General features: G+C 41.7%; 3 protein-coding genes across 3 annotated transcripts; 1 reads left to right on the top strand and 2 right to left on the bottom strand.

Moving 5' to 3' along the window:
- Positions 1–6,357: 6,357 nt before the first annotated feature.
- On the top strand, positions 6,358–13,667 carry pstpip1b (proline-serine-threonine phosphatase interacting protein 1b). The gene is made up of 14 exons (XM_070829957.1): positions 6,358–6,488; positions 6,904–7,004; positions 7,964–8,038; positions 8,687–8,721; positions 8,845–8,951; positions 9,238–9,300; positions 9,514–9,606; positions 10,095–10,140; positions 10,371–10,450; positions 10,795–10,893; positions 11,555–11,651; positions 11,811–12,017; positions 12,245–12,366; positions 12,521–13,667. The coding sequence occupies exons 1-14, from the start codon at positions 6,456–6,458 to the stop codon at positions 12,650–12,652; spliced, it is 1,290 nt and encodes a 429-aa protein (XP_070686058.1). The 5' UTR covers positions 6,358–6,455; the 3' UTR covers positions 12,653–13,667.
- Positions 13,668–13,988: 321 nt separating this feature from the next.
- On the bottom strand, positions 13,989–17,545 carry tspan3b (tetraspanin 3b). The gene is made up of 7 exons (XM_070829966.1): positions 17,426–17,545; positions 16,419–16,610; positions 16,195–16,269; positions 15,750–15,851; positions 15,489–15,641; positions 15,303–15,386; positions 13,989–14,328 (listed from the first exon to the last, which is right to left on the bottom strand). The coding sequence occupies exons 1-7, from the start codon at positions 17,486–17,488 to the stop codon at positions 14,236–14,238; spliced, it is 762 nt and encodes a 253-aa protein (XP_070686067.1). The 5' UTR covers positions 17,489–17,545; the 3' UTR covers positions 13,989–14,235.
- Positions 17,546–21,514: 3,969 nt separating this feature from the next.
- nmbb (neuromedin Bb) lies at positions 21,515–22,498 on the bottom strand. The gene is made up of 3 exons (XM_070835397.1): positions 22,298–22,498; positions 21,897–22,084; positions 21,515–21,792 (listed from the first exon to the last, which is right to left on the bottom strand). The coding sequence occupies exons 1-3, from the start codon at positions 22,461–22,463 to the stop codon at positions 21,739–21,741; spliced, it is 408 nt and encodes a 135-aa protein (XP_070691498.1). The 5' UTR covers positions 22,464–22,498; the 3' UTR covers positions 21,515–21,738.
- Between the last annotated feature and the right edge of the window lie 902 nt (positions 22,499–23,400).

The following is a 23,400-nucleotide window of genomic DNA, read 5'->3' on the forward strand; positions in this document are numbered from 1 at the left end:
GCAAAAAACAAATTGGTTTTTTTGAAATGTAGTGTTAAATAAGTGTGTAGTGAGTTAAGATATGGATACATAATTAACATGGTCATTCTTTAGTTGATTGAATGCCTACTCCAATCTCTCTAATTCTACAAACCATACATTAGTACGCATAATGCCTATGTCACTGTAGTAATACACAGCAGCATTTATTATTCATTAGCTGTTCTCTCATATATTTTGCTGGCTTAACAAACAGGGTAAAGGAAGGCAAAGTAGGTAAAGAAAAGAACCGTTGAATAACTCTAAGACTACTGCCTCCATCTTTCCCCGTTGTAATACTGTAAAATGTTGCCTGCACCGTCCTCAGTTTTACCATTCCTATAAAGTGTCTGATGGATCACCAACAACCGGCCCTGCGCCGCACATCAAAGACAAACTGTCACATAAAGCTGATGATGCAGCCCATACCCAAGTTCTACGTCTGCATGCACCACCAAATTACAAAGTTTGAGAGCTAAACCTCAGTTTATTTCATTTTTTTCCAGACATCAACTGACGTAAGAAATAATCAGCAGTTTTAGTACTGTATAGAACTTGGCAATTTGCTTGTTAAAGTCTAAACAGAGTCAAACATGTGCAGTACAAATATAGGTGCGTGTGACCATTGCTCACCTCTGCTCTTTGGGACGTTCTCTCACCTTTGCATACAGAAAAACTAGAAATGCATCACACAGATGACAGACAGGGAGGTTAAAAGAAAAGGGTATAAAAGAATATCTACTCTTCGCCATATAGTATGTGATTTACTAATGTGGTTCACAGACAACTTTGCCATGGGTTTAGATCCGAGGGTAAAGTCAATGAGAAACATCTCAGTTCTTAAATAATGGTGCTGTGCTCTTGAATAAGAAATAATAAGTCTTTCAATGCGAAGCTTCCAGGTATGAATGAGCGCTGCAGAGCTTTGCAGAGATCTGGTCTACATAATCACTCAGATAAAGGTCTGAAAAAGCCTCATTGATTTTTTAATAATCTGAGTGCATATATTGTGTTCTTTGTGTTTTGTCACAGCTTTTTGACAATTCTGTTCGTGAACACCTTTGACTCTGGATTATCACTCTTCCCTGTGAGTGGTGCACGAGAGGAGCAGCCGGTACCATTCGCTGTGAGACTGAACAGAAATCAAAAGGAATGTGGACAGAGAGCTGCAAAAGGCACCAAACTCAAACAACAAATTCAGAAACTCGACAGCCCCACCTGCTGCTTCATATGTGCACTGTCCTCAGGGTTCAAGTTCTCTCATGTCCAGAGGTAACTATACAAAGAGTTCAAAGCAGGAAAAGAAACAACAATATGGCTACTCCACTTATTTTACACATGCTTCAGCATCACAAATACTGTTCAGTCCATAGAAACAAATGTATTTATCCCTTCACTGTGGTTCTGTAAGGTGCTTTCCACAGTTTGAATTAATAACCCTAAAAAATAACTTAGATCAGAGTTATCTCGACTTGGAGTTGAGACTTAAGGTGGGTGTCTGATGAAATACGCATCATCGTGCACTGTAGGAAACATGGGATCAAGTGTTTTTGTGACCCTTGCTAGGAACTAAAAGTCAGGATGTCTCTGCCTCTGCTGCTTTGATTTTGACATTTTGGTACGTCTCCACAATAATACATTATCTTAAAACTCAATTAATCATGAAAATTAAATTAGATTTATGTATCTTAATTTTCTCAGGCACATTATCTAAAGTATGAGAGCCAACAATCAGAGGTGAAATCACATTAGGTTAGAATGTTATAGCTTGGTGGCAGACCAATCCAGTTTTCAATCCAGTCAATTTTAACTTTTTTAACATTTTTGTTTTATTTTGAAATTTATTTCATTGCATTTCATAGAAGTTGGGATTGCTATTGCCTTTTAAAAACACAATTACAGTAAACAAGAGAAGAAGTGAAACAAGAAAAATTATTTTTCAGTAATAAAGATTTAATACTGCTTTCTTTTTAAAAGTTCATCGGCTTGAACAAACTATTTAATTTGAATTGACAAAAGATGATTATTTCCTGTGTAATTTCATTCAGAAAATGGTTTGGACAGTAATGTCAAGCCAGCCACAAATTGCTCACTTATCCTGTAAAGCAAGATGAAACTTGGACATGTAAGCGTGAGATACTGATGAACAGCAAAGAAAACAAAATAAACACCTTTTCTCAGTATGTCAGATCTCAGGGCACTTTCCAATTTATAGCCCATGCAAAGGGGAGATTGTAGAAGCACACACACAACCCATTATCTTCCACTGAGCAAACATAAACTAAACCTGCGCGCACTACATACATGCACACACATATGCGAACACAACAACAAAAGAAAAAAAATCTGGCTTTTTGAACAAAAGCAACGAAGCAGGAAGAGAGCCGGTCCAGACGGAGTGGCCACATGTGTTGGCCAGCATCTGGGCAGACTATGACTCCCCATGTGGCGTGGATCAGAGGAGCGAAGCCGAGCAGAATCTCTGTCCTCCGTCTGATGGATGAAACCAATTAGCAAATTAGCAGTTGTCCCTTTCTAGCTTTACAGCACACACATGGATACACAGAGCAAACACAGGTATGTACACAAGCACACACATCTGCACAAACAACCCAGCAGCATGGGGTGGTAAAAGGCCTGGTCATGAGAGACTCGCAGGATTAGAAACATGTAGAGGCTGGAGAGAGAAAGAGTGAGAGCAGAAGGGGGAGTAAGCATGAATGAGGCGAGAGGAGGATGATGACATGAGGAAAAGGGAAGTTTGGAGTAGAAAAAACTGAGAGGAGAAGAAGATGGTCAGGAGGTGTAAGGAAAGGGAGCAAGGGAAGAGGGGAGGACGCGGGGGCAGGTGAGGAGGAAAGGGTGTGTCCCTGTGGAGAGAATGGCCGCTGGGCAAATTAGTGTAACACCAAAATCCAATCTGCTGAAGGGACCATGTGGGGGGAGAGAGGAGCAGGATAAGGGGGGAAATGCCTGTGGCACGCATCCTTTTTACAGAGGTCACCACCAGTACACATCAGCGCCAACGTACAGACACACACATGCACGCAAGCCCTCACACACATTTCTACTAACATACAAACTAATATGTGTGCTCGCACTTGGAGGTATTTAAAGATGTTTCTTAAAATCATCAAATAAACAGAAACACGGATATGATCGCATTATGTGACATCAGTGCTAATTAATTATTTATAAAGAGGAAAATCCACACAAAGATACATACTAGGTGTGTGTGTGTGTGTGTGTGTGTGTGTGTGCCTGTACTGCCTTCATCCTAATGTCCAGAGAATCACATCAGGGAATAATGGACACATTAGGATCAAATTGATTAACACCAGAGTATTTAGCAGTTATACTGAGGATTAAGACAGCTACTAAATGTTTCATTTAAAGCCAGACGTACATCAAACGTGAGAAAGCCCCCCCGGCTTGCTCTCTGGGGTTAGTGTGATTCTGCTCTTCCATCTACTCCTCCTCCTTTTCCTCCTTCTCCTCCTTCTCCTCCTTCTTCTTCAGCTGTTGGTTTTCAGCTATATTATGACAGCCACTACAGATCGACTCACTAGCAACTACAGGCCCTGCCCTTGTGCCTACACATCATTAGCCGTACATCTGTCAGCTTCCTAACAGGTTCCCATTAATGCAGCCAAGGACTCACTTCACTGCATTCCTATCCAACAGGCAGCAGCAGTCAGCGAAGGGCTCTGCTCTGTCCCATTCGATTTAGAAGCTCTCTTTTCTTTGACTTTTACTCTTCTCTCCTTCACTTCTTCTGATTCCCTGCTTTCTCCTCCTCATTTCATCACTTTCCTCTTCCATCCTCTTTGCCTAGCCTCTCAGCCTCGCTCTCCCCCACCTCATCCACTTTTAACATTTCCACTCCACTCCTCTCCTCCTCCTCTTCCTCCTCTTCTCCTCAGGCTTGTTCCCTGAAGTATCTGGTGAGATTCAGGGCTGATGCCAGTGGTCAACAGGGGATTAGCAAGAATGGAGGTTGAAGAATGTGTGAAAAGTCATACGCACACTCACAAACACAAGCACAGATAACCCACATGTGCACAGACCCAAACAAGCGTCACATGTTTATCTCTCAGCACACACACATGGTCCAGACCTCAACTACTGAATGGAATATAGGCGCACAAAATAAATACAAATAATTACTGCAGCTGAAATCATCTGTGGGCTTCAAAATTAAAATAAAAAACATAGAAATGTACATCAGAAAGCACAGAAAGATGTAGTGGCTAATGGCAGCGACGGTGACACTAGTCCTGGCAAATGGGCTTTGTGGCTGTGTGTGTAACTCTATCTGTGGAGGGGGAATACAGCAGTGGTTGGGTAATGGAAAGGTCATTTAGCCAATCCCCCAGGTAGGGGGGCTGGTCTGACACGGCTCGTTTGTCACAGTTCAATAACTGCCACTCAGGGGAGTGTGAGGTAGAGAGAGAAAAGGAGTGATAGAGGGGTAGCAAACTTAAGTGTGTGTGTGTGTGTGTGTGTGTGTGTGTGTGTCACTGTGTGTGTGTGGTGTGCGATAACTGCAGCACAGCTGATTCCCAGAGCTTGTCCCTCCATTAGAGGCCTCAAACGGGGTCACAGCGAAGGCCAAGCACCACCAAGTCAGCCGTCTCACTGTGAAGACTTGTAAGCCTTGGCCTGGAAGGATTATCTTCGCTCTAACTGCTAGATGTTTGGTTTTCCAAGTGGGAAAACAGAATTCTTACAACCTCTCGAACCCAAAGATTTCCATTCCAGAAGACTACGGCAAGAATAGGCTGTGTACAGTACAATCTATTCTCTGTACTAAGTATGAACTAATTGCATCTATACTGAGCCCATTTCATCGGTTCTCACCATACCATAATCTGACACATTGGTAACTCTTTGGATCGCTGTCCAATGAAAACCACATATCTCCAAATTTGGTGATTTTTATTTTTTCAGATAAACTGAAGATTGAACTCTAATTATAATCCCTTAATGGGTTAAGAACATTATCTTCTTAAACTAAATAAATCTTTTATCAACCCATTTGATAATCTGAATGTATAATCACAAAACTCAAAACGGATCTGTTTTCTTAACTCATGACAAGTTTTTTACAGTTTTAACACTTTTTTACCTGACATGGCCGTAGCCCGCCCAGACTACACTTTGTCTGTACAAATGTAGCTCAGAGTAGTTGTGTATTTTTTCAAAAAAGCATATAAATGTAAAATTAATAAAGAGATTAAAAGACCCTATTATTCTCAGTTGGCTGTATTGATTTGTTCCGTTCTTTTAACATGTCGTTAGGTGTGTGACAGAATGATCCCACAGCTTTGTGAGAAAGCCAAAGATTTTCACACATCTCATTGAGCGACTGGTGAGAGACACCACAGTGTGTCCTTCTCCTCACTTTGAAAATCAATAATAAGCTTCTCTGTGCTCATTCTCGTGTCTCCATGTGCTCCCGGGGAGATGGTTGAAGTACAGATTTGTATTCATCTCAGCTGCATCGAGGGATTCGGATTTTTATGTTCGACCCCTCGTGGAGATTTAAGAAGTACTGACTCAATAGGATGTGAGGGTTTGATGCCATGTGATACTACAATGCTGGGCTTGTTCAAGATGGCTTATAAAGGTCTGTGTCTCCCCCTTGTGGTCATCATGGGAGTGGACAATACAACTGTTGGGAAAAAATGTGCATGATAATAAAAAACAACTTTCCTTTGAGATCCATCCATCCATTGTCTGTACTGCTTATGCTGTTCAGGGTCCCAGGGGGGCTGGAGCCAATCCTAGCTGACTTTAGGAGGGGTACACCCTGGAATGGTGGCCAGTCAATCACAGGGCCAGTAGAGACAGACAAACATTCACACTCACACTATGGGCAATTTAGTGACACCAATTGCTTGCCTTTAGCCAGTGCTAACCACAGCACCACCATGCTGCCCTTTTAGAGATAATAATGTAGGTGGTGTAGGTGTAGGTAGAAAACTACCTTCAGCCAGAAGTCACAGTATTACTGACGACAGCTGTGACTGAAACCATTCTGTATGTCTGTTAGTCACAAGCAAACATTTTTTTCATCTGCAGCAAACAGGTTATATCACACACACACACACACACACACTCACCTAAAAACAGACATGTACAGTATAAATCATCTGCTGAAGTGTGAGATGAAGCCTTACACTACCTCTAGACAACACATTCACTTCCAGCCACCAAATGATAGTGAAAGAGATGCTGTTTCACACATGGGCTGAGCTTGCTGTGGTCAGTGACATCATGGGACAGAAGTTCTTCCTCATTCAAAATGACTCACAGACATTTGAGCCACCACGGGTTTAAGTGCAGTGTACTTGGCCAAGCAACAACTTTATTTAAGTTGTTGGCGAGTGAGTACAAAACGTTCATTCTGTGCTCAGTTCAAGGTAACACCTGAGATGTCACCTTTGATGTTTAAAGATGCTTTCTGGGTAAGTCCATTTCTGTGGTCTCGTGCTTTACTAAAGTTGTTCTGGTTGAAAATCAAATTGAAAGATCTTGTTACAGTGTGTTACACACATTTTGTAGTAAAGTAGTCGTGTGTTGTACAGGTCCTAAATCCCACAAAGTGTTTTCATTCATTCATGCTGCAAGTCTTCCTCAGTGTTTAACTTATTATAATGTGTTGAACCACAAGTTTTTGCATTTGCCTTATTTGACTCTCTACTCTCCTAATAAGAGGAGGGTTTTTTTTAAGTACTGTGTGTCTCTGTATCACTAGCTTTGCTCAGTGCTAGTTCTGCATTTTAACACGTAGTGCGTTAAGGATTGGCACAAGGACATGTTGCAGTAGTTGTTGAGTAACGGCGCTCTTCATTGCAGTATTTCTATGTCTTCTCAATACAGGGGTCTGAATTCACTTGCCATGCTGGGTATGATGCTGTGATCCAACGCTTACGAGATGGAAGGCAAATGTGCAAAGATGTGGAAGAGCTTTTAAAAATGAGGTAGCACCAGTCTGTGGTTCAATAGATGAACACAAAACAGACCATCCAACTTTGGGTCATTGCAAGGTTTCTTTCTGTGAGGCACAAATACTCACAAATACCACCTCTAACGCTGATTACCTAGACAGTGTGGAATATAAATGAGTGCATTTACTTATGTACTGTACTCAAATACAATTTTGACATACTTAGACTTAGAAATACTAAATAAATTTCTACTTCTAGCCCACAACATTTCAGAGAGAACTGCACTCCACTATATTCATTTGACACGTATAGTTACTAGTAAGCTTTTATATAAAATATGACACACTTTTATGATATTGTGCAATACTATAATATACTATTACAACAAATTTACTGAAAAATAGTATGACAAAGTATATTAGTAATGACAAACTTCAACATTGAAATGCTCTTACATTTGTAGAGAAGAGAGAATTCTAAAATATTCTATAATAGTATAACGTTGTTAAAGAAGACAGTATGCATAAGAAGTATTTCTACTTTTGATACTTCAAGTACATTTTTCTGATGATTCTTCTGTACCTTTACTTAACAAACATTTTACTTGTAATGGAGTATTTTCACACTATGATGTTTCTATTCTGACTTAAGTGAAGAACCTGAGTACTTCACTCACCACTGTGCCGAGATAAAGAATACACAGTAAATGAGGATAGTAGATTCATAGAAAGAGAGAAAGAGAAAAAGATCTAAATTATGATATTACTATCTAATTCATCTGTAATGACATAAAATCTACGATTGTAAAGTGTTGCTGCTGTCAAATGGTTTAAAAAGATAATGCAGTGTTACTTAAAGGCATAAGCTTACATGGTAACAGAGGGAAAAGTGCAAATGACATAAATAACAGAAGGCAGTTCAGTTTTACAAATAAATAGTAAAACGCAAACTGTGGGCTGCAGAGTAATGTGTCGTCTGCTCATACTGCACAGGGCACTGGCAGAGGAGAAGTATGGGAAGGAACTGGTGACTATTGCTCGCAAAGCTGGAAGCCACACAGAGATCAGGTACACATGTCACATTCACAGTCTGATGGCCATGAGCTCCAGTTCATGTGCTGTATCCACACACTATGCATTTGGTACAGAAGAGTTTAAACTCCAGTTTGAAAAAATACTTTACATATCTACTTTGTTAAAAGATAATGTGATGAGTCACTGTTAATGCTGCTACTGGCCTGCAACATACAATGACATCAGTCAGCTGCCTGTGAGTCTTATTATACAAAATTCTGTGTCTGCGAGACAGGGAGAGAGAGAGACAAAAAGAGACAGGGTGTGTGAGTGTGTGTACAGCACCTACTTCAGCGACCCCTCTCTCACTATACAGGAGGTCGTCGTCTGCAGCCAGTTTCCTGTTCTCTGATAAAACAATGAGTCATAGTTTACCCTCTTTTCGCAAATGCCAGTGAGGTGACCTTGGTGCTACTTTGCTCTGTTCATACTTCTCTTCTTCTCTGGTGTAGCTGCTTAGCCACACGGTTAAGTTGTGACTATGTGTTCTGAAGAAGAAATAGGAAGAAGCACATGAAACTCATGATCAACAGCCCTGGCCCGAATTTAAAAATAATTAGTTTGCAAGGGTCATATGTCTCTACAGAAAATGTACGTGATCACTGAATTATCTCTGATCTTGAATGTGCACTGCTTTTCCAGCACCTTGAGAGCATCCTTGGAACAATTAAAAACACGTGAGTTCACCCTGTCATTTTGTGCCCTGGACAAATCCAACTAAAGCATCAAATACTGCTGCTATTGCTTCAGTTTGTTGTTTCTGTGGAAACTGTGTTGTGGAATTTTATTTTTGGCTGCAGAAATCGAGAACATTGGGAACTTTCACATCCAATTGTCTGACATATTGAAAGAGGAGGTGAAAAAGATTGAGACATTCAAAGAACGGCAGAAAGAGCAGAGGAAGAAGGTACTGGGCAATAGTTGTTACTTAACTAGTGACTTACTGTCCACAAATATGGCAGCAGTTTGATTGCTCTGATGAACAATGATGTGGGGTTTGATGGCTTACTGTAGCTTGCACATAAATCATTCGTCTCTACCGATATGCAGATTGTACAGGCACACAGGTAAATAGATGTCTGTGAAGATTACAATGTTCAGTTTTTGCTCACAATGAATCAGAGAAATGTCGAGTCAACCCTTTGGTCATTTAAATCCCTTGAAATCTGTTAATTTTGTCGCTTCTGTTGTAGTTTCAAAACATCATGGAGAAGGTTCAGAAGAAAAAGGTTTCTTTGTACAAGAAGACCATGGAGGTAGTAAAACAGCCACCGCTGTCTCATTGAAATGAGCATTTTACATTTAATCCAGAAATCAAACACGTCAAACTTTCACACTGTAAGCAAACTGATTTGATGTCTCTCTGCGTCTCTGGCCGTCATTTGGCGTGAGCAGAAAACACTACACTGCTCCTCCAGTCCTTGGTGGGCCTTTGTAGCTTCTGTTGTTTCTGTTTCTGTCTTTCACAGTCTAAGAGGAACTATGCGCTGAGATGCAGGGAGGCGGACGAGGCAGAACACGTGGCTGAGAAGACAGCTGCTACAGCCAAAAACCCAGAAAAGGTGCGTTAACTAAATGAGCTGCCTCACTATACAAGAAACTTCAATACAAAAGGGGATTTAGATACAGACTTTTAAGGCACCTCATGTAGACCTTCATCCGTCCACCCTACCCCACCACAACACTGACCATCCCTTCTGTTTAGGAAGTTTCCAGCTGACAGGAGGGCAATGTGTGTGGTGTGAATTTTCTGCTATTGTGCACAGTGATGCAATGGTGCTACATCAAGTAAAGGAGGAACTGTAGTGCATTCATGCACAACTGTGTGACCTCTGTCATCTCTTTTTAAGTACATTCAGTCTTGTGCAATTTTGCAAAATGACCCTAATTATACTTTTACTTGCACTTTTGCACATTCAGGAAAGGTGTCAAAGTAACCTTTGGAACATGTCTGTTGATGTTGTAATGTCTCACCAGACCATGATCAGAGCTTGTCACACGGCTCATGCATGTCGCTTCCTGTAATTGTCTTGTAATATTTGCCACACAGATATGTCACAGGGCCAAGCACTGCAGACAGGCAGCCAATGAAGCAGGTATGACACAGAATCACGTTACGTCGCCATTTGCATCTGTGACATTCCCCAGAGCGGTTACCACTTATTATTATCTGTGTTTGGAGAATACTTTATAAGAAATCTGCACTGTTCATTTATTTGGCAGATCTTGAAAGAGACTGGACAAAGTTTACAGTTTGTGCTCATTGCAGTGTTTCATTTATCCGTCTAACTGTAACCATTCATGATGACATTCTAATCTCCCACAGAGAAGCTTTACTTTAACAGTGTTGTTCAGCTAGAAAGTGTTCGCCAGGACTGGGAAGAAACACACAAAAGCACATGCGAGGTACTGTGGATTATATTCCTCTAACATAGTTGCAACCCAGAACAAATGCTTCTGATTACAGACTGAAACCCACACCCACACCCACACCCACATCCCCTCTATCTGTAAAAAGTCTGATTATTCTCAGGGAACCTGCTACTGCTGACCAATGAAGAAGCATGTTCTATCGTGCTACATTTTTTTCATCTAATGCTAAAAATGGAACAACAAACCCACAATCACAAAGAACGACACGTCATCACACAAGTCCTGCAAGTTGTTTTACACAACAAGAATCAAGTCTCTGCAGATATGAAAGTATCAATACTACATTTGTGGTTCAGTGGTGTCTACACATTTCTAAGGTGTTCCAGCAACTGGAGGGAGATCGCATCAGCATGCTCAGGTGTGCTCTCTGGGATCACTGCAATCATTTCTCCATGCAGTGTGTCAAAGATGATGAGGTGAGCTCATTTTCTCTTCATATTTCATTTTAGATGGCTGCAAATCTCGCTTAATCCCAGCATCTCTCATGACAGCTTGAAGTATTAATCTAATTTTATTAGCAATTTATCATCAGACATTTAGCATCCTCTTTTGTATGTAATAGATTTTGAGTTTTGGCCACATTTTAGTACACTGAGTTGACATTTTCAAACATGAATGAATCTTTTTTTAATCCTTATTATGTAATAAAGCACATGTCTCTATGGATGATAAAATCAGTCTGTCGGTTGGTCGCTCCACCACTTTGGTCCTGCCTGAAATATGTCAAAAACCATAACAACTACTGAATGAATCGCTATGACATTCTGTACTGACTTCTATGGTCCTGAGAGGATGTGCTGGTTAGTAAAGACAGTGAACATGGTACCTAGTGGTACAACATGGTGCATTTTACATGCAAACCATCATCATGTTTGCCTTTAGCTCAGAGCACAGCTGTAGCTAAATACAGCCTCACTGCTATGGCTGAACATCTGTACACACTCTTTCTTGAAAGCAAGAGCAAAGAGCACATGGTGTCAGCCATTTGGGGGATGATTTATTTATTTATTTACAGTATTGAGTTGCACAGGAACTATGGAACGTTCTGATTTAAAAGGAATTACCTCCTGTTTTCAGTATTACGAGGAGGTGAGGAAGCTGCTGGAACAATGTGACATTGTGGTAGACAACAACTGTTTCATAGAGATGAAAGGCACGGGGTCGAGGCCTCCAGGTGAGCTGCGATGGTGGGCCATGTATTTGACATAATGACAGGAGAAGTGAGAAAAAGTGCCATTACGTTCCTGGATTCAGAGTGATACTCTTCTTCTAGCCTGTCTCTTTAAACGGACACACAGTCAACACTTCTTCAGCTTCCCTTTTCCTCTCACAGAGCCCATAGTGTTTGAGAGCTATTACGAGACAGAGACGTCCGGGGACAACAATGGCCAAGCTCATTTCGCAGGAGGAGGAGAAGACATGATGATGAGGTCTGACACAATCCACCTTGGGTGCTCTGATTCCCCTCTCTCGAGTGCTGTGAACATCAGCGTGGACAGTCTTCAAAACTCAGAGCCAGCACTGACATCTGTTGGTGACCGTGAGTACTGCAGTCACCTGTTAGCCCCACTGTGCTCCTGTTGGATTTTAATTGGAATATGGATTCACATAATCTGAATTCTGGTTTCATAATCTTATCACTGACCTTTTGGCAACCACCAAAGTGATCTGGATGCATTGAAATAAAACCACGATACAGTAATGAATCATTTTACTGTAGACAAGTACGGAAAAGGAGGGTGACACATTTTTCTTTTGTATCTCTAGCTTCAGTTGAGATGTCAGATGGAGGACGTGCACCCCCTCCGGGCCTCCACTATGCCGCATCACTGGCCCCAGTTTCAGCTGATGAAGACAGATACATTGTACTTTATGAATTCACTGCACAGGTGATCACTATGAACGCCTTATTTAGTCTTATCATTATAGACAATACTAAATAATAACACTAACGTACCGTGGCTCTGATTGTCTGGTATCAGTCAGATAATGTCACTCATTTGTAACTAAAGTTTGTCATCTTCTCTCATACTGACCGGTCAGGAAGAGGATGAATTGTCTGTCAGTAGAGGGGACGTGGTCCAAGTGCTAGTACGAGGAGAAGATGGCTGGTGGACAGCAGAGAGGAAGGGGCTGACTGGACTGGTGCCGGGGAACTATCTGGGCAAAATCTGAAAACACACACGCACACACACACACATCCAAACAAAATACAGACAAATAACACACACATAGACATACACCAAAACATATGCATGTGCATATGCTTTAAGGCAAGTATGCATCATTCATGAACAGACACACATGGCACTTCGCCCACACTCTCACATGTCCGCTCATGCACACACACACACACACACACACACACACGTCCATGTCAGGCTTCCTCGATAAGCTTTTCACAATCCCTGCTAATGTCCAAACTTGTGTCTTTATTGTTTTCTGATGCGTTTGCGAGCTGGGAAGGACAAGAGGATCGCAGCACGTGTCGTATGTACTCATATGTTGTTGTTCAGAGGCTGTTTTCTGTGAGCCCTGGGTAAACCATCAGCTACTGTACCGTGGAGATCAAAATACAAAAAGAATTGACGGATTAAACAGTATTTCTTCTGTAAATATGGTCACACTGGCAACATATTTACTGTCATATAAAAGCATGTGGATGAAATAGGCATTCAACAGTCATATTGAAATGTGTTTATTTGTCTCCCGACTGCTCTTCCATCCATACACAACTGTTTATCGTACTTTTTCTGTGGCACTAGCTAAATATCTAGGGGTCAACTTAACAGCTCAAAAATATTAAAACAGTGCACAGTTTCACAAGAATGTATAAAATAATGTGTTCTGGATCTTTCTAGCAGGTTTGTAACTAACAAACTAAACAGAAGGAATCCTCTGAGTGAAACAAACTGAATCTACACATACACAATCTTTAGATAACACTTAGAATACTTCTACTAATAGCACTGGAGACTAAAAGGTTCAGTCACAATTTATATATTGGCAATGCCTCACTTCTGAAGCCTGATTCAGACAACATCTACACCAAAACAGAATGTACATTATTCACAACCCGGATGTTTGTGAACATGAAGAACTCTTTCTACCAAACGTGGCTGAGAGACAAAACACAGAGCTGCTCCACATACTAAAGGTTCAACAGTGAAATAAAAACATTGAATCTGTCCTTTCTGTGGTCAAAAGTTGTTTTCCATTTTCACAAAGTCTGGTCAAACTACGTTTTTAGGAATAGTGTACATTTTCCTTTTAGCATAGATTTTCCATTTAAACAACCATGAAATACCTCCAGAGCTCCAACCTTAGTGCAAATGAGCACACAAGGAAATACATTCCATAGAACACTCATCATTTTACACATTTGCTCCAAATAACTTCTCATCATCCTCATGGGGGATGAGCCCAAATTTTATGAAGCCATTAAATTAAAAAGGAAAAAAAATCTGCATCAATATCAATAATGTCAATAAGCCATATACAACTTTGGCTTCTGGAACTATTTCAGCATTTGTAAAAAAAAAAAAAAAAAAGAACATTTAAAGTAACAGTAACTTACAAAGCATGTCAATAAATAACTGGTTTCCCCTTGAACCAACCAAACCATCAGTGTTTGCTACTTTATCATGAATTGTGCAAGGTGTGCTTGAGCTTATATAACTACGGTTGAAATCTACTGTGGACATGTCTGGTGACGCTCCTCTTGATTTGCTGAGTGCTTCGTTGGCTGCCTGCGTCCTTCATGCATAGCTGTTGGTTGTGACCAGCAGCTCGTACGCTGGGTCATGACTCCTCCTGCACAGCACCACACAGGCACAGAGCATGCCCAGCATCTGCAAGCAGGCACCACGGGAACAAGAGAAAAGCTGTTATTTGCGTCCCTATATCCTTCAGCAAATGTGTGCAATCAAAATGCAAGAACTAATGTTCTTTAAATTCTTTAACGCCTGGATCTAAAAATTAATTTCTTTCTGCCACTAAACTAATAGGAAATCACTGTGAATAAGCAAGTAATGTTAAACCAAGAAGCATCTTCCTTTGCATGGTACATTCTAATGAGCATGTTTGAGTGTAACGTTAGCGCCACGCTGTCTTTGTCACTGCTTTGGGAGCTGCTGCCATGCTGAGCTGATCAACACAGCAGAAATCCTTTGACACAATTAGGTCAGAGCTGCTGTCAGCTCGGTTTGCAGCTTTAACTGGGCTCCCAATTAACATGCTTTTGCCTTGATTTAAACATAGTCATTTAATAAGAAGTCTTATATGGGTTTCTTTGCGGCGAGGCAGCTGGGCAATGAATCAACTAGTTATACTAACTAACTAGTTATACTGGCAGTAGTTCTTTATCAGATTAAAGATCACTGTCACCTTTTCCCTTCAAGATACAATCCCATACACCTAATCCTAGTTTCATGCTTTACAACAAAATCTATTTGAGCAACATCTGCAGCTCAGCTGTATCATTTAATCGCTTTATTTGCAAGGAAAAACTAAGGTCTGCACGCTTGAAATGTCCACTGAACTGTAACCCTTTGTCAGACACTACCACAGTAAGTACGGTAGGTCAGAGATGAACTAGGAAATAGCTCGTAAAAACTACCAGACATCTACAGCAGGTTATTTGGAGATTCATTTTAATGTTCACCCGGGTGTTCACTTCCAAATAAGTGGCAGAGAACTAGGGCTTTGTTTGAAACCTGTGTGACTGCTCATGTCGCTTACGCCGATTAGCTCCACTAAAAACACAGTTTTCCATTTTCCCTGCTGATAGTGTCACTTTTCAGGTAACGCTCTCCGTCCTTCTTACCTGTATAGACGCAAAAGTGAGCGCAGCCCATATGACATACATCATGATCTCCTTTAACTTCTTCACAACAAGAGCTTCACAACCCTACAACAGAAAATATATGGCATGAACAACAGTTCCATTCATAACTTATCTTATCTCTGTTCAGTGGCTTTATGCCCCTACACCAGCGCATCATGTTTGTACCTCCTGGTAGAGATCTCCTGGTCTAGTGAGATTGCCAGTACAGTTAGTAATGCTGGGCTGGCAGCAGCTGACTGGGACACTGTTGTTCTTTGATTCTTTAAACCAGCGGGTGTTCCTCCAGTCAGAGTAGTTGTGAATGCCGCAGCAGTGGAGCTAACATGAGAGAGTGGAGAAGAACGGTGAGTGGAAATCTTCACAGTCTGGATGTGAATTTCAGCTGACAAAAGGAAAATGTTTGACACAGCAGACTTTTCCTCTCACCTGCCTCTGCACATAATCAATAGCACGGCTGGGAGCGTCAGTGTTGGTGCCGTTGTATTCGTTGTAAACCTTCTGGATGGAGTGATTCACTTCATCTTCTACCTGAAATAAAAAAGCACAGCAGCTGATATTGTCGTTGTTCAGCAGCTGCACATTTTTATGCTTTCCTCTTCACATTATTAGAAACTCATTTACAATGCAGGCCCTGAGGCAGCACTCTTACTCAAAAGGGATATGTAATATGTGTGTGCAGCTAAACAGATTAATATTAATTTATCACAGCAAACCATAGAAGTAGACACACAAAATACAGTATCACACAATATGTAGTTGCAAAAATTGAGAACAGTCTCAAATCCCAATTACTGCAAACTTTCAGCAGCACTTTCACATATCTTAACTTCTGCATTAGAGTACTGCTGTCACCCAATGGGACTGTGTTTACCTTTGCCCTGTAAATGTAGCCAAGCACAACCACCACACACTCGGTGACAAATACCAGCAGGAGAATGGCAGCAAACTGAAATGACAAAGACACATTGGTCAGAGGCTACTTGATCATGCGAGTTAAAGAAAAACCCAAGTCTTATGCTGCTTTGTGTCTTCCTTGTAACAGCAATGTTGCATTCAGTTGACTGTAAGGGTGCAAGTCAAAGGATCCACACTCACAGTTGCCAGACCGCAGGAGCTTTCGCGTATTGTCGCGCAGCAGCCAATCAAGCCAATGATGAAGAGAAGAGTCCCGACAGCTATTATGATGACAGCGGGAATCAAAGTGTACACATCTTCAAAGAAGTGGTCGTAGTCGTCGTATGTGATGAACACATAGGCTCCGATGTAGCATAGAATTCCAGCTGCAGCCTGCAGAGAGACAAAGAAACAGGAGTGAGGCAGAGAGACAGGCCCTACAGAATCTGCCTCCTCCTCCTCATCTTTTCATTTTGATTATGCATTTATATGTCTTCTTCCTGCTATTTCATGAAATATACTAAACAGTACAGTCACTCAGCTGGGTGGTATACGACAGAGCATGCTGCAGGTGCAGACAGCACTGGGAATATAGGACTGCAGTGCTGTGTTGTGTTGTGTAGGATTCCCCTCACATTCAGAACCATTATACTCGCATTGTCAATCTGTTTTGATATGTTGCATTTAAACATTTCTGAACAACTTGTGCCACATTCCAAAGACACGAAAGAACAAATTTAGCTTAATGTAGAGTCAAAGATCCAGGAGATGTAAAGACTCAGACACCCTGTGTGTGCACTACTGTCCTAAGCAGACCCATTCCCAGCTCTGTCCGTCCTGTTCTCAGTGCTGATGTGCGCCTGTGCTCTGGTGACCTCAGGAGGACTGAGGCTCAGACAGCACTGCAGCTTGGCCGCTGCCTGCTGCTGCATAACGTCATAGCTCCAGCTTGTGGGCGGCAGCAGGGACACCGTCACATCACAGCTTCTCCTGGGAGCGAACCCCCACCCACACCCACACCCACACCCACCCCCCCACCAACTGAGCGTCCAGGTCACCCTGTGTCCGTGGTGATGTGGGCTCCGGAAGCTGCCCCTCTGCCTCTCTGGGGCTCTGGCGCAGTTTGCTAGCTTGCTAACGCTCCGTCCGTGGCCTCACTGACTGGCTGATGGCTGCTGCTCATTGTTAAACGCCCGCCGCGTCCTTACCCAGAAGATGAGGTTGAGAAACACCAAGACGGTTTTGGATGACGTGATTCCACACTGGCCCATGGCGTCGTGAGCTCTGAACGTAATAAAACTGTTGCTATAAAAATATATATTGATGCACCTGCACCTTTGCTGATATAATAATAAAATGGCTTCGGTGGTCCTGCCCCACTGTGCAGATTCTTCTGGGCTCCACCAATGAAATCGCCGCACAAGTCATGTGCTCCGATGACATCACAATTCAAAACAAACAGCGTGGTGGAGGCACAGCTCTGTCACACCTCTACACCACATTAGCCTGGGCAGCCTGTCTGTTTCCTGTCAGTGTGTTTGAAATGTATGCTGTTTACAACACACAGTGTCCACAGCAAGCACAGGCCGTCAGATGGTTATTCTGTACAATGCTATTTCATTCTTGATTTAGAATCTAATCTATCATTTCTATTTTACCTGGAGCTGTTGTTCAGCTTTACATGTGCACCACAGAATGGATGTAGATTGTTACAGCGGGATGGGCTGTGTCATAAGCAATGAGAAGAATGTGATGAAAAAATAATGACAAGCAACTAAGAGTGTGCTAAAAGTGTATCCAGTGCTGTCTCCATCACTGAGTGCCATCTGCCAAAGCAGATATCTGGTGCTGCGTTGGTAATGGCAGGACATGAATTTAGGCAGCAGGCCTTGAATGACTCAACTATGATCCCTTGTGGCTCGGCTTGAACTGATTTTGGTCAGCTGGATTGTTTTTCCTGTTTTTTCACTGTGTCTAGATATGTGTCCCCCCTCTATGAACACATACTGTAAGCCTGGCAGCGACGGTCAGATGTGGTGGCGTGCTGCAGTGTGGGTCTCTGTGCCAGGGGGTGGCAGTGTAGCACTGCTAGTTTTACACTTGCATAAAATGTGTGAGAGGAAGATGTATGGTATGATCTCAACCATATGATCTTCCCTATGCTGACTACACACAGTCCCTTGGCCAAAATGACTGAGTACAATGACATTTGACATGTGACACAGCCCATCTTTCCTCACTTAAACCTATGAGACCTGTTCATCTCCTATGAGGACAGGAATGATTACTCAATTGAAAAATGAATGCCTTTGGGGCACTGAGTCAATAATGACTTGGACTGGTGCCTGAGGCCTTGGTTTTATTGAGTTAAAGCCTGCCGCACATGTCTCTGTCAGCTTTTGGTGTTCAAATTGAGCGAGAGTAAGCAGGGGCTACATCTGTTGACACTATATGCATTCACATTGTGAATTATGCATCAGGGCTACAAATGAAGTCATTATTTAAAACAAAGACCAATATGAAGCAAAGACACAAGCAGATAAGTAGGGAGACAAAGACAGGGCACCTAAAGACGTAGACATATGCTCATCACTTTGGGTCATATGCTTACAACTCATTACCTTCCACTGAATACACCATTGACTGGATTCAGCTATGGATAGTGACGGCTGCTTGGTTGATGATGTGGTTAATTATGTTCGTTAAGTTTAGAGTAAGTCTTCACTTATTGACAAAGCAAATGGCCTTGGCTCAGTCCCCACATCTTGCTCCTCTTTTATATGTCAGAAAACATTTGAAGACATCTGTTTTCACACAAGTGCGTTCAAATTTCCAGTTTGGCGTTATGAATCATTCTCACAAAAGTGCACATTGAGTTGCCCAGACAGGTTATCACTATTTGCATGGTAAGCAGGGTGATCTCCTACTGTCCGTTATGAATGTTCAAATTAAAATGCCCTCACACAACACATGAAACCCATATCCAGCTACATTTTTAATTAGAGACAGACAAAACTGTCCAAGAAACACTGCCATGGAAACAAATGATATCCTGTAAGTCATATTGCTGTTTGATTGTTTTTTTTATGACTTTTCCCTTCCTGAGTTTAGTTTCTATTTCAATTTCGTTGTGCATTCATTGTACAATGACAATAAAAAAATTCTGATTCTGATTCTGATTCTGATAACAGGTCACCATTTGGACACAGCAGCAGTTAGAAATGCTACATGGCCAATATTAGTCTCCCTGATGTAGGGAAATAGAAATATTTGCATTAACATCCCATGTAATTTATTTAACCTAATATTGATTAATCAAATATTAGGGACATCTTTTTGAGAATAACTTTTGTACAACCCATGTCTCAGTAGCCACAAATATTAAAGTGCTTCTCTGACTCATCTTAGCTTTCTCCTCTGCTGTCAGATTTATAGAGATTTCTCTTGGGGTAATAAATCATAATTACTTTTGACTGGATTCACTCCAACCAATAAAAGTGAAAAATGAATGAATAAAATCATATCTGGGCATAATGTTCTCTTTGGCAAGCATCGAATCTCCCGTGAATTTAGAGACATGAAGTTGTTCATTTGTGTAGGTAGAGAGTTCAAAGGATTACTACAGAAATCTGAGCACATAAAGGAGCAGAGCATTTACTGTCAGAGATGCTAAATTGAATCTCTCATTCCCTACGGAGCGAGGGAGCATATGTCATGGGAGATTTGTGCACGCTTAAATTGTGTGAAGAAGTCATCTTCCTCAGCACTTCACAGTCTGCAACATGTTTGGAACTGCAATTTTAATTCATTAGAGGACAGTTATATTCACTGATTCTCACACAAAAATAAAAGATTAATAATTGTTTCAACACATGGAGCAGCAATGGGCAACAGCCTGGCTTGCTGACATTTCAAACAGATGAATAAAAGACCGTGTTTGTGCTTGAAGAACAATCAAATCCAGACGGGCACTTATTGTGTATTTGTATAGAAAGTTACTCCCTCTCTTCTCTAAAGTTTTGAATGCTTTTCTTCAGGGTCTTAAATTTCCTATAACCTATTTAGTTGACTTATTTCTCAAATTGTACCCAATTTTCCAGCCTACTGACCCACTTGTGTACAATGCTGCGCACCTGAAAGTCCCAGGATCTCAAGGTTGTTTGGCAAATAATGATATTTTAAAATGTGTATTCACGGAGAGAGACAACAATTTCCTTTATATTGAACTCTGAACAATGACCTGGTAGGACTTCCTGTGTGGCAAATTTACTGAGAGCATAATCTGAAATTTCTAAACTAAAATGAATGCAGTCTAATGCGAAATAATGAAGTTATCCACTTAAAGGTGATTTGGGATGAGTGCTGAGGGGGTAGAAAAATGATTGAAAACACCTCTTAAGATAGGGCAGTACAATTTAACAGCACCACAGACTCCAGCCGCTGAACTGAGCGTAGATAGTATTCATTTTAGTGTACCTAATAAACAGGCAAGCATGTGTGCTCTTTATGCTGAGTGTGTTCTTTTCTCCAATGAGAGACATCTATCTGGGCTTCCATCCTCTCCTCTGTTACACCTGATTAGTGCACATGTTTCCTCCTACTTCTCTCTAGGACGCAGAGCATGTTCCTCTCCTTGAAAATGATGTACGAGGAATTGTGGGAGAGACATTAAAATAGCCCACAAGTTACTACGATGGATTAGCCCGAGGCAAAGGAAAGGCCATCTCACTTTCACCACTATGGATCGAGAGAACGTGTCATCCCTTTATGCAAAGGACGGGGAAAGTACAAAAGATAATATCGATTTCATGTCGAAATATTCAGAAAAATAGAGAATGTGATTTATATAAGCTGCCTACATTTGTATTTATGTAAGTGTTATTTTGGAAATGCCTTTGGCAGGATAAAAAAAAAAATCTTCCTCATGCTGAACAATCAGTGTCAGTGTTGGGCCTATAAATACGGGCTGTGAAGGTCACATGTAGGCTACCAGATCTCTGTGGAGGAGAACTCAGCAGGAGTGTTTTCATGCTGTGAAGCCCAGACTAAAACATAGTTAGAATTACAGAAGGTAATTACTGTAGTTACGATCTTTCTGAAGCCACAGTGAAATTCAGTGAGTGTCACTAAAGGGCCGCCTGAGGTCTTTTCCCCATGATCATGCTCCACCAGTGTTAACGCAGTGATCAGTGTTCCCTAACAGCTCTTCTGCTGTTTGTGCTGCTGTTTGATGGGACACAATTAACCACAACGTATTCTATCAATGTGTCATCATTTACCTGCCAAAGTCACAGCAGTGCAAATCGTTATTTTATTCAATATAAATAACTTTGAACGACAGGACAAAGTCACATATCATCAAAACAAAAAAGAAAAAACCTTTACGCGTATTGCAAATGGTACATGAGCTATAGGCTAAGAATGACAGCTACAGTAAATTACAATCATGTTGAACAGGAGACAGCAGGCTGTGCCTAATTTATTAGTTTGAACCCACGAGGCCAGACCTTCTTCCTCTGTATCACTTTCTACTTTGGATGTAGCTTTCTAAAATCTTCATCAGCAGTTCCGCCTCCTGAAACAAAGAGTCCACAACATCAAATTCAGTTACAGGATGATCATTTCAGCCGTTTTTAAATGCACAAAACCCCTGGACCCATGGACACTGCTGGTTCTCACCTGATTTTTTGAGCGGCTCTCCTGTGTGTCCACCTGCGCTTGTAACGCCACCCGCAGGAACTCTTGGAAAAGCTCCCCGAGAGCGCTCTGGTCCGCGGGCAGGGTGACATCCAGCGCATCAGCACCGAGCCCCTCCGCTGAAGGCAGCAGGGGGGTGTCCATCACGCTCTTCTTGCCCATGAAATGTCCTGCCAAGGCAAAGAAAACGACTCAGATGTAAGTGAGACCCGCAGGGGAGAAAATCATTTCAGGAACGGCACAAAATTAACATCGCATTTAAGTTCAAATTAATTTATTACATATGGAAGAAGAAAAAAAACGTGAAATAAATTCATCGGATTCATCCCCATGCAAACATGACCATTCGGTCCATAGCTGTGAGATGAGAAGATGGCTCTTACCTGTAGCCCAAAGATTGCCCCTTGGATTCACTTTAATTTTAGCAACTTTATTCCTAAGCTCAGTCAGGTCGAAACTGACTGCAGTGGTAAAAGACACGAAGGAAAAGAAAACAAGGTAAGTAAATAAGCCACACTGGCAGACATTACTCAGAGCAAACCCTTTCATCTCAACGTGCAGTGGCGAACTGTCCTCCAGGGCGCAAATGTCCAAGTATCTCCTGTTGGTCGTGGATTGCTGAGACTCACCCAGCTTTTATAGGCTCTCCTGCGCGGGGTGGGCTCTGTTTATGTTGCGTGTACTTTTTTAGTCAGTCAGCTGCATGAATCGAAACATACCCAGTCGAATCCTTATCAAGGTTTCGTTGGAGCGCGCCTCTGGCTGTGCGCTGTTTACGCATCGCACGATTCAAGACAGATGTGAATGTTTGCTGAAAACCTGACTTTTCAGCCACCCAGGTAGATGGGCAGCAATATATTAGTGCACACAAGTTCAGGAGGGGTTGATCAATTAAGGGTTAGTCTTATTTCCCCTGTTAAAGGCTGGAATGATTTTCAGAAGTTTTTTGGGGGATGGGTAGTACATTTATAGCTTTGGTAGAAGTGGCCGCAGATATTCATCACGCTCTTACAGCTCATGATAAACTGGCACATACTCCTATCACGTTTTAGGGGTTGCGCACTGTTGGTGGGGATAAATGATCCTTAATTCTAGAGCAACACATACAGTAATTTCCTGCCCATGCTCCTCTACTAGTCCCCCCACCCCCCTCTGAGGGCCAGACCCCTTACAATGAGCAACATGACATTTGGCCAGTTGCAGCATGCTGCTGTGATCACCATCAGTCCTCTGGCGACAGGAGAACCTGCTGATTCTGACCGCTAATTTAGAGCTGATAAGACAGACAACCTCTTTGTCACTTCAGGGTGCAAAAGTTACAAGTTTAGTGGAAGCGCTGCAGCTTGGATCTTGCTCTTTTCATAACCTTTGGCATTCACACACACATGTACTTGTGATTTCAAACTTTCTGCACAGCTGAATGTCAGTCTAATTAGAAGATGTCTGACTATCATAGCATCACTCTCACTATATTTACAGATTAGAT

This window comes from Pempheris klunzingeri, chromosome 1 (genome assembly GCF_042242105.1).
Source record: "Pempheris klunzingeri isolate RE-2024b chromosome 1, fPemKlu1.hap1, whole genome shotgun sequence".
In the NCBI taxonomy this organism is placed as follows: Eukaryota; Metazoa; Chordata; class Actinopteri; order Acropomatiformes; family Pempheridae; genus Pempheris; species Pempheris klunzingeri.

Bases quoted from the DNA above. Each gene is read 5' to 3' on its own strand.
- pstpip1b (XM_070829957.1), top strand. From the start codon at position 6,456: ATGTCACCTTTGATGTTTAAAGATGCTTTCTGG. The intron at 10,141-10,370 runs GTATGACACAGA...AATCTCCCACAG, and splicing joins ACAGGCAGCCAATGAAGCAG to AGAAGCTTTACTTTAACAGT. The intron at 11,652-11,810 runs GTGAGCTGCGAT...TTCCTCTCACAG, and splicing joins CACGGGGTCGAGGCCTCCAG to AGCCCATAGTGTTTGAGAGC.
- tspan3b (XM_070829966.1), bottom strand. From the start codon at position 17,488: ATGGGCCAGTGTGGAATCACGTCATCCAAAACCGTCTTGGTGTTTCTC. The intron at 15,642-15,749 runs GTGAGAGGAAAA...CTCTCATGTTAG, and splicing joins TTGATTATGTGCAGAGGCAG to CTCCACTGCTGCGGCATTCA. The intron at 14,329-15,302 runs GTAAGAAGGACG...GCCTGCTTGCAG, and splicing joins TCACTTTTGCGTCTATACAG to ATGCTGGGCATGCTCTGTGC.
- nmbb (XM_070835397.1), bottom strand. From the start codon at position 22,463: ATGAAAGGGTTTGCTCTGAGTAATGTCTGCCAGTGTGGCTTATTTACT. The intron at 22,085-22,297 runs GTAAGAGCCATC...TTGCCTTGGCAG, and splicing joins GGGCAATCTTTGGGCTACAG to GACATTTCATGGGCAAGAAG. The intron at 21,793-21,896 runs GTGAGAACCAGC...TCTTTGTTTCAG, and splicing joins AGAGCCGCTCAAAAAATCAG to GAGGCGGAACTGCTGATGAA.